We start from the raw sequence: 13,193 nt of genomic DNA, 5'->3' as shown, positions 1-13,193 counted from the left end.
TAAATTAGGTTATTATGACTTATTCTGTGTCGAGAGACAAGTGTCAAGACAATAGCCATTTAGCCGCTCAATTCATTCGAATTAGTCCCTGGAGACTGTTCTTCTCACAAGGTTACTGAATTAGGCTCCTGGCTATCTTTCCCTGTTTTATTAAGTCACCACAGCATGGATAATCCACACAATTATCAATCTGATAAATCTGGCATTAAACAAAGTTAAGCCCTCATCTTTCATTACTTGCTCACAAATAACATACCAGGCAAACCAGAGTCATTGTAACACTAATAGTAATTAATTTTATTGAACAGTATCTTAAGAAAAACAGTACACGCAGTGTTGATCATTTTCATACAAAATAGTGGGAGTTGGTGGAGAGGAGCTTTAATCCATTCTGGCCTTCAGGGTACGTGTGGTGATCTTGTCCTTCTCACTGTCAAAATAAGTCAATTAAGGTACTGTCACTACAACAACACTGACCAGAGCATTACTAATATCACCATCTAAATGCCATGTCATTTGTATGAATCCTCTGATTAATTACACATTTAGCAAGTATTTAATCCAAAATGTAGGCAGTGGAAGAGGAAAAGTATGACTGTACTTACATGACTTGCACAATGACACCCATGCCTGAAACAGCATCCCTGTCCACTGCATTCAGCATGGCTTGGGAGATGGTCTCAAACAGGTCCTCTGGTTCCTGCAGGTGTCAAAAATAACCATTGTAAATAAAGACAGAGATATAATCAACTATCACACGCAATGTATTATCTTACAATACAGTACACAACCTACCATGTCTGGCTCCCAGAGAGATTCACACATGCCGTACATCTGCTCTGAGCAAGTGCCGCTCACAACAAAGTCCTCTGTCACCATGGGGCAGCCAATCAGGTCCAGCGAGCAGATAAATGGCTCAAAGGTCTTGGGGTCCAGCCCAGCGATCACAGGCTCAATGTAGTATGGCCCAAATCTGAGACAAGGGATTCACGTTTGATCAGTCACAGACTTGCCACCAAGGCAGAAGTGTAGACTTGTATATGAAATACTGTGCTTTTTCACATCAGTAAACTCACCTCCTCTCATACAGCAGGTTGGAGACCATGCTCATGAATGTCTTGGGTTTGATCTGACGCCCCTCCTTCAGCTCATAGAGGTTCAATCTGAACTTGAGCCTCTGGGAACTGTTAGAAAAATAAAGTAGATAATTAATATCACCTGCAAGGTCAATCTGTTGCACTAACCATCCAAATACTCTGGAACTTGGGAGAAAAGAGGTGCACTGATGGACACTTACACTGTCTGTACGTCAGTAGCCAGACCAGCCAGGCCAATGTAGAGTCTGTCTCCCATGGGAAAGATCTTCTGGAAGTCTGTGGTCACCATCTGAGCCTGTACACCGAATCTTCGATCTGCTGCAATGGCTACACATTGCTTACCCTTCATCGCCATGACGGCACCACCATTATAGGACATAATAGACTGGAGATGGAACACAAGGATGGAAACGAGGGAGAGAAGTTATGAGTAACAATCATGACTGGGACAATTTCAAAACCCACACAACATTGTTTCCATCACTAACTATTGAGTTAGTTACTAACTTTGACGGGTGACCATTACTTCAAACATTGGTGAATCAGAAGAAACATTGGTATAACTTAACTAGGAACGTCAAGATTATAAACTTCCATCAGACTCAAATTGCATGATGTTGCATCCCTCTTCAGATAACTAGTGCTAACATTAGCTAGTCAGCTCATTCATAGACTAGCGTTAGTGACAAGAATCCAGTTTATAGCTAACTAGGTAGCGAGTTACTGTTGTAGTTACGTTTGGAAAATGATTAACACTAGTTACTTTTTCGTTGAACTTGTTAGTTAGCCATGCCAAAAGTCACCTGCAATAGTAACTAGCTAGCTAAGGTTAGCAAGCTAAATGCTAGCTACCATACTGATTAGGCAGCCGGTTGCTAACGTTAGCTGAGTTAGTTTTACAAACCAATCTACGGACCACAAGTACTAGCTACATGCGTACATTATTTGACATCATCTTACCATTGTGAATACGTTGAGGTATCTTCCTTAGCCCTTGAAATATCTTGTAAATGTTCACTATTTTTAATGACTGCGGATAACAATCCCACAGTGACTACACGATTTGGAACAGTCGGAAATCAGCCAACCTTGCTGTTTGAAACGTCATTCCGTACTACACGATGATTGGGTTTGTAAAAAGTTCCGGGTGGCCATTGGTGTTATCGTTGACGGTTGTTAGGGGACTGTGCAAACGTTCCTAGTTTGTTTGAAGCGTGCTAAAGTGAAACAATAATGAAAATAAAGACAAGTTACGGGACCATACATTGAAAAAATGTACAGTAAGCTATGAGCCTGTGACTAAAACACCACACCATTGGAGATGGGCACCTCTTAAATCCAGCATTATTATCCTATAAAACAAAAGGCTTTCATGATAGTCATTCAACAATGTATGTCTACTTTATGATGATGCTGGTGACAGTGTGCCTGAGAAGTTTTCTTTATTTCGTCTTCATAGGACGTTTTCAATTATAATTGTTTTCTGCAGGTGTATCAAAGCAGTAATCAGCATCACATACAACACATGTAAACTCAAAGACAGTATTTAGTTTGTTAGTCCCCAACTCAAGAGCTTTAGGAACCATTTTTTATTAAGATACACAATTCTTCTCCGTTACAGCAATACACTAAAGATTTCCAAGGAACATCATTTACAAAAGGGTTGTGTGTGATAAAAGTTTGAATAATTCTAACCATTACAGAGAACACAATATACAATTTCCACTTAAAATAAATCCAACATTGCTCATACTATAAAGGTGAGTATGGCTTGCTGTTGCTGGTGAATGGCACGGGTGAGTTTTTCCATTACAGAGGAAGTCAGAACCTTTGCATTGCTTTAGTCAGGGCAATGGCTAAGGGGTCCGAGTGCAAATGCATGGTGCCTCTGCAGTGTCTGTTTTGTTTATTAAATTAGTTGGCAGTCCTGGCAAACCGGTGCACATATTTCAGTGTGGTAGCTGGTGCATATTTTTACTCTCTCCTCCATCAACCCATTCCTGCTTCTTCTAGTTCTCATCTCCTCATGAAATTCTTCTCCAGGGATGCGGGGGTCCTCTGTATGGATTGGATGTTTCTCTTGACTCGATCCTCCAAGGAAGAGGTGGAGGCACTCTCCAGCTTCATGTTACTGCAGGGAGACGGACGCAAGTTTTAGAGGACCAGACAACAGCCAGAGTAAGCATGCAATACGTGCGTGTCAGTCAGTGAGATACTTACTGGATAAAGCCAGCGTTGCGGTCATGCTTGCCGCCTTTCTCTTTCTCCCGCTCCTTCTCCTGTTCATCCTGTCGTTTGTAACTTCTAATGTTGCTTTCACGCTCTTCGTCTCTCTGTTTGGCATAGTCCATCATCTCCCTCCTCTTCTTCTCCAGCTCTTCAGCAGAGAGACATCTAAGAGAATATCAGACAGATAAATATAGGGATAAGAAAACACTTTAGGATGGGGTGGTGTGATTACCATTAGTTCACTGATGATTGAACCCAAGTGTGATAATTGTATAAACAGGTGCTGTGGACTCTTACTTGGTGGTACTACTCTGACGCCTTTGGTGGCAATCGTTCTGTGGGCTGGGGGGGGCTTTGGGGCGATGAAACTGTGGAACTTTGAACTGGTCTGTCCTGTGGGATGAGTGGTTCTCTGATTTGTGAGAGGAGTGGTTGTCTGTCCTGTGAGAGGAATGATGGCCGTTCCCGTCTGTCCTTTGAGGCGATCGAGAGCGGCTCCTCTCCTGAGAACGGTGCCTTAAGTGGTTGGGGGGCTTTGAGGACTGATGATGCCTCCCAGCTGGAAACTGAGGAGAGAAATTAGGCGATGAGCGGTACACATCTCTCTCAGGAGGATTTAGGTAACTTTGAATTGATTGGACTAAGATCTAACAACGTTCACTGTCAATATATAAAGATTGAGATTGAGCCGTACTGACCTGTAGTCCATAGCCAGCGGGGACACTGCGATGGTGGGAACGTGAGTGGGTTGTTTCTTTGGATTCCTCTTTAGAATGGTGCCTAAGTAAAGATACATCACTCAGTTAACCCAATGAGTCCCACCACAACGCTGGACTGTTTTGGACTTCTAACCCCTTTTAAACATTGTGTGTTTGAGCTACATACTTATGGGTTATACCATTGGATTAATCTACTTATTCTGCATCCGTAGGTACTAACCATTAGTCTGTGTGATTATTTACGGTGGCTGAGAGAGTGGTGTTTGTGAGACAAGGGCGAATGTCTGTAGAGTCCGAATGGTTTCAGCTACCCATCTATGAAAAGCTCAAGAACACGCACATGTAACATGTTTTGCTCTATGACGCTCACAAGCTACAAAGGAGTCATTAGAAGGTGAGAGGTTCTTCTACATAGAATATCATAAGAAATCCCAAGATAGTGTCTATAATACTGAAATAAGCTCAGTTGTCACTGACTAGTTGGATATCCATTTCCCAGTGAGCAAACTATTTCTGTAATTACAGCAATAATATAAATTCATTTTTATCAGGTTTTTGCTTTGGCGGTCCTTTTTTCTTTATGGACATTTGTCAATTAACGCAAATACTTAAGTCAAATTGTTTTGTGTTCTACTTGTAGCCCTGGTTGTCCTGAAAAGAAAAGAGTAAAACACTTCACTGAGATGCTAAATATAAGGGCTAGACATGCAGAATCTTGCTGGGGTCTAAGGACTGATAGGATTGGAGCGTTAAGAGCGTTGGGGCAGTAACCGAAAGGTTGCTAGATCGAATCCCCAACCCGACAAGGTAAAAATCTGTCGTTCTGCCCCTGAACAAGACAGTTAACCCACTGTTCCTAGGCCATCATTGTAAATAAGAATTTGTTCTTAACTGACTTGCCTGGTTAAATAAAAATAAAAAATTTAAACAAACAATCTACCCCATCCAGAAGTTGCTGTCAAAAATAGAAGCTGCAAGCTAGATTTTGTAAACTATCACAAAATGCTTACAAGATCAAAACAGTTAAACTGGTCATATTGGCATCTGTTTACTGATCCTGAGAAACCTCTATTGAAGTTAGGTTTCAGGTGCACCTGTGTTTTTTGTCTTCGTCCACAGAGCTTGAGCTCAAGCTCCTTCTCTTATGCTTCTTCTCCTTTCTCCTCTCTTTCTCCTCCCTTTTCTCCTTCTTGTCCTTCTTCCTCTTCTTTTTCTTGTCTTTCTTTTCAAGATTCTGACGCAGCTGAAAGAAAATAAAAAGTGAAAAACTGTTGCTGCTTTAGAACCAGGTTCATCTGAAACTACAACAGGCTGAAACTGATTTCATCCCAGTTTGAATGGAGAACTTACCATTTCTTTGATCTTCTTCATTTTCACTGGGTTTGTCAAGACCTCCCTCTTCTTCTCCTCCTCCCGTTTCCTTGAAAAAGAAGACGTGTCATTATCATCAACTCTTGGCTAACAGCAGAACATCAATGTATGGTATAACAGTTGCTAGCTGGACACACTAAATGGTAAAGAAATAGACAAGAGTGACTGACTTGATATCAAACAGCGGGTCCTCTCTGATCTTGGCGGCCATGTCGAGGTTGGATGCAGGGGTGGAGAGGTTGAAGATTGAGCCAGGCAGGAGGCCGGTTTGATCGGATGGACCGCTCTCTGGCTCCTCAAACTGCTGGGTGATCTGCTTGTCGACGGGGCGGCCCAGCAGGTACTCATCACGGGACACCTGACCACCTGGCCCCTGGTACATCCAGTCCAACCGGTCATCTTTTTTCCTGGAGTAAAACAACAAAAAAAGCGGTTGAGTGTTAGTGACAACATCCAAGGGGAGTATCTCTGTCCATTTGTCTGTGGTGAGGGCACACATGAAAATTGGAAAAGTATCAAATAAAGCTAACTCATTTGACTTCTAAACCTAGACAGGACAGTGGTTTCTCTATCAAGGTGAGACCTATTACTTCCTCCTCATCACAAGGGTCAGTGAGGTGAGCATTACTTTAGAGCCCCAGTCTGCTGAGCGAATCTGGTTATATCTTCTCGAGCTCGTTCCTCTCTCAGCTCCTTCTGAAGCTCCTCAATCTTTTTCACCTCAGCCTCGTGCTTCTGTTCAGCCTTCCATACCCGCTCTATGTTTTTCATAGTCTGGGGATGCCAGCTCTTCTTCAAGTTCTGACAGAGATAAGGGAAAGTGATATTCGATATAATTAAACAAACAGGGAAAGACCGCTACAATTGATCAATACAACCATCCATTCTGAATTCCAATTGTTCTTCAGGGTAGGTAAGGAATTACTACTTCTGAGTAACGTTAACTAGCTAGGTAGTTGTGTAACAACATAACTGGGAAAATGTAAAATAAACACCTTCAAAATGTAATTTAGTTAGGGGGTCAACTTAGTTAACTAGCCATCGTTGTCATGGCAGTGATAGCGTTTCTCTTCACTAAACGCTAGTTCATAAGTTGGCAGTAATTTAATTGTATCGAACATTTAGGTGTTTTTGTGATTAGTTAGCTTGCTAGACACAAACAAAACAAGCTAGCTAAGTTAGTTAGCTTTGTAAGCTAATATTTGATCATACTTACGAGATCACCTCCTCCCATCTTGACTTAGATCGTCCAATTGAGAAATAAGATATGAATAAACGTGTCCTCTACCTATGTGGTTATTGTACCTGACAAAACAAATGTATGTTATTATCTAAATAACATCGACATTTGCATGCTAGGTTAGCGTGTTGTGTTTTTATTTGTACTTCCGGACTTTCTGATTATTTTTTCCGGTTGTTTAAGAGTGCGTTCTTCTTCTTCGGCTTCTTCTTCTTGGGGATTGGGTTGGCGGATAGCATCAAACTTTGAAGGTGCATACACCACCACCTACTGTACTGGAGTGTGAGGCCAGTCACGGTGTAACTATATTAAATTCCCTTCATTAGTCCTGTTCCTCTAAGAAAGTGAAATAGAGCCGTAGACACCACTTTCCTCCCCCACTACACCACCCAAACCCCAACCCCATCCAGCCTCTCTGACCCTTTCTCACAATCTCTCCCTGTCTACATCATACAATTCACAAAATATCAACACAGGCTCCACCGTTTCCTCCACTAAACATTCATCATACAGACCTGTTTCACGTCTCCCTATTATCCACAACATGGCATTCAAACCTGTGTACCCAAATCATAGTCTACTCCACACAACATCCTCTGTCCTACATCCCATACTCCCCACCTCTTCCTTTACTGACCGATGCATGCAATAAAATGGCCTCCCCTTACTACTAGCATCCCACTCCCTTTGCCAAAAATTGAGCCCTTTTGCCCAGATCAAGGACTTAACTTCCCTGCGGCCCAGTGGGACCTGAATATCTACCCCCTCTCTCCTCACAGCACTCTTAGTCACCACATCGGCCTTCTCATTACCCTCCACACCCACATGGGCAGGAACCCAACAAAAGCTTGCCTCCACTCCCATCCTTTCGAGTCTCATTAACAGCACCAAGTCTCCCCTATCTGACCTGACCGTCTTCCTTCCTTCCGTCTTTAGTCTCCCTGTCCCACCTCCTTAAATCTGTCATCTATGATCAGGGTGAACAACATCGGACTAACCACACTTCCCTGAGGAGTACCATTGTCCACTTCAAACCGCATTGACAATTCTAACTCCACCCTCACCCATATGACTCGATTGAACAGGAAATCCATGATCCAGTTATACAGACGTCCCCCAATTCCCAATGAACTCAACTGGATCAACAACCCTTCTCTCCACACGATATTGTCAGCTTTCTCAATGTCAAAATACACAACACTCATCACCTCTTTTATTGTCAGGGCCTTGGTTATCTCTGTACTAACTGTCACCAGGGCAACCATGGCAGACCTCCCTCTCCTGAATGAGCGGAGGCAGGTGGGAGGAGCTATAGGAGGACAGTCTCATTGTAATAGCTGGTATGGAATAAATGGAACGGTATCAAACATATGGTAACCACGTTTGACTCCGATACATTTATCCAATTCCATCCATTACAATGAACCTGTCCTCCTATATCTCCTCCAACCAGCCTCCACCGTCCTGAACCCTCTCTGTGCTAAGCTCATCAAACCCCTAACGCCCAAGAAATACATAATCCTACTCACTATCTTCTTTTCCATCAACTTACACATGTTGGTTGTCAGTGCGATAGGCCTATAATTGCCCGCCCTAGTTGGATCTTTACCTGGTTTTACAAACAGCAATATCACTGCACGTTTTCCACCCAGCAGGTATCACCCCAGTCTTCCACACCTTATTATACAACTCTAATACTGTTTCCAACACACTGTCCGGTGCATGCTTAAACATAATTTAACACACTTTATCTTCTCCATAGACCTCCAACGCCCTTGTCATCTCAAACATAGAAAACTCTGCATCCATTGCTTCTCCTGACTCCCCTTTTCTCTTTAAGACATCTCCATGCTCCCATTAACTTTCCCTGTGTCTCCTCTTACTCACAGAATGCGTTCAAGACAACAGCCACTTCAACACACTTCACACACACACACACACACACACACACACACACACACACACACACACACACACACACACACACACACACACACACACACACACACACACACACACACACACACACACACACACACACACACACACACACACACACAGGTTCCAGCAGTGAGTCTTATAATAAACCATGATGAAGTACGGAATAAATAGACAACATACTACTTAGTGATATATTTATTTTTATTTCCATGAAGGACATTTCTCTATTAAAATTACAAGTAAGTCTTAAAACCAAGCAATAGTACAGCAGTACTTAAATTATTACAAAATATTGTTTAAATTCATATCTACTGCGACAACATACTACAGTAATCCTTAAAATAAGGTCAGTTTTAAATAATATTTGAATAATCTTCAATCTGCTCCTATCTAACACATACAACTCAATAATAGCATTTATGATAATAATAATAGAGATAGCCAATAGGCCTTTTTAATACATGTATCAAGTGTTCCTAGGTAGGCCTATTGGAAATGCAAAGCTACAACAGGGGAATTCCGACCCGAGTTAAGCGTGTGTAGTAGGGAATGTAATTCCCTTTTTATGCACTTTTCTCTCTACAGGTATTCTGACCTTGAACTTAAGCATGAGAATAGCATGCTATGTGTCTACAGATACGGCATATTCTTTTTATTTTAGTATTTCTCTCCCCAATTTTGATCTTATCTCATCGTTGCAACTCCCCAACCAAACCCGCCAAACCCTGACCCGCCAAACCCTGACAACCAAGGTCAGCCTGCAGGCGCCCGGCCCGCCACAAGGAGTCGCAAGAGCGCGACGAGTCAAGTATAGCCCCACCTGTCAAACCCTCCCTTAACCCGGAGGACGCTGGGCCAATTGTACGGCGCCCTATGGGACTTCCGATCACGGAGGGTTGTGATACAGCCCAGGATCGAACCCAGGGTCTGTAGTGACGCCTCTAGCATTGCGATGCAGTGCCTTAGACCACTGTGCCACTTGGGAGGCCCTCAGATACGCCATATTTGAACCTTGTCTTGGCTTAATTCCCTCATAACTGATTATTCATAAATACTTTCCTAACCCTAAATAATATACAAGATCTACCAATTGGTGCTGAAAAGGAGATGAATATGCGTGTATTTAGGCCTACATGGCTTTCTTTCGTTGATCCATAATATTCTGAACTGTTCTATCCATATATTCTAATGAGTCTGTCAAGACAATTCTATTAAAGGTACACCACATTTAAAGGGATAGCTTTATATAAATGTACTGGAAACCCTATTGAAAGAAAACTCCACAGCAAAATCTATTGGCCAGCAAGTGGGAGGGTTTTCATCGGTTTAATTAAATGTATCAGCTTGCGCAAGGGAACCGCACCTGCATAAGGTATGACTGAATACCAACTACTGTGAAGTGCGTAGGAAAGACGTGTGTAGCAAAGGCGTACATTTCCTAAGTCTGAATCGGGCCCCAAGTGATTTGCAATAGATGAGTCTCAAAGTGATGTCCTTTCATCACATTTGATACACAAAATGCAAGTAAACCATCAAAAAACATATTTTATTTTATTTAGGGATGTTCTAATGGGGGCTACAATAAACACCTCAGTAAGAGATCTCTACATAGCTAAACCTCAGCTTAGACCCTTTTAAGCACATTTTTACTAAGTCACTACTCAAAATGCAACCATGTTTTCCTAACAAGGCTAATTTGTTTTACTATAAGCTAAGAAGCCTACACCACGACACACAGGCCTAAGCCTATTTTAGAAAGGTCTATACTGGATTCCTAAAACTTTATCGAAGTGCATCTTCTATCAAGATATAAATGATTATTTATGACTATTAATATCAAAATGGGTTCTAAACAATTCCACTCTATCTGTTTTTGGCGTTATGCTTGAACAACTTTGGAGGAGGAATTGTTGCTTACCCTGGAAGTTGTTGTTGTGACAAAATATGGCTTACATAAGTTCCTCTCAACTAGGGATTTCAGTTCAGCTTACATTTCAGTCTAGCGTACATTTCATGATTAGTGATGTATCCAGCCTGTCTTTTGTCCGAGGAAATCCTCATCAACCTGCTACTACAGTAGGTTCTGTGAAGTGTGAACTTAGTATTGTGTGGATCATACACTATCAGGGACAAGACCATGGAATTACACATTCCCTGTGAATGAGATAGGCTGCCATCATGTAACATTCACACCTGCATAGCCGAGATAAGGAGTGTCAAAAGAGGAGCAACGGTGCTTTTCAGTCACAGTTGAGGGATATTTAAACATGATGATACATACGGTGCGTTTAAGTGAAATACATTGATAACACAATTGATGTCTTCTTACTGTACATTAAACAGAAAATATATTTTTGACATAAAACATGGAGTATGAATACCATGCCATAATGTGCTGTAGTGGGACATCTCTGCACTTCAAGTGCCATACTTTTAATTCATTTGCCATCTACAGAGCAAATGCAGTTATTTTGTATTCGCACCGCCCACATACTGCACCAAACTGAATTATAGTGGTGCTTACTGTGGTGCTTTTTGGCAAAAGGTTGACGCCAACATTGTGCGTGGTCAAAACCAAAAATAAAGTGTGGAATTTTCCAGTGACATGTTCATACACTCACATACAGTATATCATACACAGCAAGTCAAGGGGGTGGGTTAAAGGGTGGGAAAAGGAAGCCAACACAACATACCAACATATTCTAACCCTCTACTTCCATTGCCTTAAATTCAGTTAGATGTGTGCAGTGGAGACTGGAGAGATTGAGGGCTTCCTGGAAATAAATATCTCTCCAAGTAGCTAGTAGTTTTACTGTAAACACATCAAGCACCATCTTCAGTTTAACTCGTTCTCAAAGTCTCTGTGGATGGATGGTATAATAGTAGTAGCAGCAATGGAAGTCCTAGCAGCTAGCAAGCTTTGGCTCTGGTTTGGTTGCCACCAAAGCTATCTTTAAATGGAAGAGATCATCTAAAAAATCATTTTCCTTGATTCCTTAGATGGATATCCTTCCAGTAAGGCACGTGACAGCTTGTCCTCTGTTGGTGATGTAACATATGCTCTTTGGTTTTATGTCTGTCTATGCTGTATGGTGCTGTTATATGTGATATGATGCATTCTTAAAATCAGAGGGGCCCTTTGTTGCCTTATGTTGTTCAATGCATCTGGTAGAAATAAACTATCAATTTATAATATAAAACCACCTATGATTCTACCTCCGCTGGACTACATGTATTATAAACTATGGATTCTCTGTCTGATAGAAAGGGGCTGATTGTAGCCTACTGACATTACATGATCTGTATAGCATTCCAGATGTGGACGGGATACAGTTAGCTGGACTGTCCTGTCCCAGAGGGGTCTTTCTCACATTTCGGCTGCTTAAGGGGTGCCTCTGTGTCAGATGCAGTGGCGTGGGAGGGCTGAGGAGAAGGCGTGTCAAAGCTCTTCCCCATTCTGCCCCCCTCTCCATACATCCTCTCCTCCCCTGGCCCGGATGGAGACTCGTGCGTGCGCATGTGCTTGGCCAGGTGGTCGTTGCGCATGAACACGCGGGGACACATGGTGCAGCTGAACTTCTTGGCGCCGGTGTGCGTCTGCAGGTGTCGCTGAAGTTCGTCGGAGCGCGTGAAGCGCTTGCCGCAGAAGAGCCAGTTGCAGACGAAGGGCCGGTCCCCGCTGTGCCAGCGCAGGTGGGCCTTCAGGTGGGAGGTCTTGGCGTAGGCCTTGCCGCAGCCCGGGATGTGGCAGTTGTGCATGTGTTTCCTCCGGTCGTCATCGGTGCTCTGGCCCATCTGCTCGGCGTGGACACAGTTGGGGCACCGGCACACAGACTGGCCCGAGCCCCTGGAGGCAGAGCGGCGCTGGGGCTTGGGCCGGACCGAGGTGGCACCCTCCTGTGGCTCCTCCAGGGAGTATGACTCCGGCTGCAGGAGCTCAGGTCCTCCCAGCGGCTCCATCTTGAAGCCATCCTGGGGGTAGAGGTGAGAGTGAGCTGAGTGTGAGGCTGGGGCCAGCTGGGCTAACTGAGCAGGAGTACACAGCTGGGGCTCGGAGCCGTAAGGTCCCAGGGAGGACTGCAGCCCCATGGAGCTCTGACCAACTGCCTGTAAGCCCACACCCTGGCCCGCCTGCAGGTCCATCCAGCTCCCTGGCCCGGTGTGGAGGTCCCACCATGAGGGAACGTTCATCTCGTCTGAGCTGCCACCAGGGGGTGCTGTCCGTAACCAGGGTTCATAGGGGTGGGCCATGAGACCAGCTGCTGTCTGTGGGATACTGTTGTTGAAGGCTGAGTTTGGTGAGGAGTGAGCGGTGGCCAGGTGGGTCCGGGGTGTGGTGGGCTGACTGATAACTGGGTAAAGATGTGTAGACTACCACATGGCTGGATAGAGAGCTTGAGGGTCCTGTTCACGATTACAGACCTGTGGGCAAATAAACGGAATGTCAAATTGTAAAATGGTGTTGTAAATTCTTGTAAGATTACTCCTTCTAGCCAGATGACTTGAAATACTGTTGGGCTTCAATGTAACAAACACAAAACATGCAAATACTTGATCTCAAATCCTCCAAGCACGTGTAACCCCTCCCCCAAACAC

The 13,193-nt window shown here is 43.5% G+C and overlaps 3 protein-coding genes across 3 annotated transcripts; all 3 read right to left on the bottom strand.

Moving 5' to 3' along the window:
* Nucleotides 1-270: 270 nt before the first annotated feature.
* Nucleotides 271-2,512, bottom strand: LOC139567598 (proteasome subunit beta type-3). The gene is made up of 6 exons (XM_071388964.1): nucleotides 2,058-2,512; nucleotides 1,298-1,482; nucleotides 1,077-1,184; nucleotides 796-973; nucleotides 606-700; nucleotides 271-430 (listed from the first exon to the last, which is right to left on the bottom strand). The coding sequence occupies exons 1-6, from the start codon at nucleotides 2,058-2,060 to the stop codon at nucleotides 382-384; spliced, it is 618 nt and encodes a 205-aa protein (XP_071245065.1). The 5' UTR covers nucleotides 2,061-2,512; the 3' UTR covers nucleotides 271-381.
* A 130-nt stretch (nucleotides 2,513-2,642) lies between these two features.
* Nucleotides 2,643-6,836, bottom strand: LOC139567596 (pre-mRNA-splicing factor CWC25 homolog). Its single transcript, XM_071388962.1, has 9 exons — nucleotides 6,633-6,836; nucleotides 6,045-6,217; nucleotides 5,587-5,823; nucleotides 5,396-5,465; nucleotides 5,140-5,288; nucleotides 4,025-4,106; nucleotides 3,624-3,892; nucleotides 3,318-3,491; nucleotides 2,643-3,228 (listed from the first exon to the last, which is right to left on the bottom strand). Exons 1-9 carry the CDS (start codon nucleotides 6,648-6,650, stop codon nucleotides 3,114-3,116), a joined length of 1,287 nt encoding a protein of 428 aa, XP_071245063.1. The 5' UTR covers nucleotides 6,651-6,836; the 3' UTR covers nucleotides 2,643-3,113.
* A 4,958-nt stretch (nucleotides 6,837-11,794) lies between these two features.
* On the bottom strand, nucleotides 11,795-12,976 carry LOC139567595 (transcription factor Sp6-like). Its single transcript, XM_071388961.1, has one exon. It carries the CDS (start codon nucleotides 12,846-12,848, stop codon nucleotides 11,931-11,933), a length of 918 nt encoding a protein of 305 aa, XP_071245062.1. The 5' UTR covers nucleotides 12,849-12,976; the 3' UTR covers nucleotides 11,795-11,930.
* Between the last annotated feature and the right edge of the window lie 217 nt (nucleotides 12,977-13,193).

The sequence above is a fragment of the Salvelinus alpinus genome, chromosome 2, assembly GCF_045679555.1.
Source record: "Salvelinus alpinus chromosome 2, SLU_Salpinus.1, whole genome shotgun sequence".
Taxonomy (NCBI): Eukaryota; Metazoa; Chordata; class Actinopteri; order Salmoniformes; family Salmonidae; genus Salvelinus; species Salvelinus alpinus.
The sequence above is the reverse complement of the archived record's forward strand: the minus strand, read 5'-3'. Positions and strand labels throughout refer to the sequence as shown.

Excerpts from the sequence above, each read along its gene's own strand:
- LOC139567598 (XM_071388964.1), bottom strand. Across the intron at positions 1,185-1,297 it reads GCTACTGACGTACAGACAGT|TTCCCAGAGGCTCAAGTTCA; the intron begins GTAAGTGTCCAT and ends TTTTTCTAACAG. Across the intron at positions 974-1,076 it reads AACCTGCTGTATGAGAGGAG|ATTTGGGCCATACTACATTG; the intron begins GTGAGTTTACTG and ends CCCTTGTCTCAG.
- LOC139567596 (XM_071388962.1), bottom strand. Across the intron at positions 5,824-6,044 it reads CAGCAGACTGGGGCTCTAAA|GAAAAAAGATGACCGGTTGG; the intron begins GTAATGCTCACC and ends GTTTTACTCCAG. Across the intron at positions 3,229-3,317 it reads CGCAACGCTGGCTTTATCCA|TAACATGAAGCTGGAGAGTG; the intron begins GTAAGTATCTCA and ends GTCTCCCTGCAG.
- LOC139567595 (XM_071388961.1), bottom strand. The coding sequence starts at position 12,848 with ATGGCCCACCCCTATGAACCCTGGTTACGGACAGCACCCCCTGGTGGC.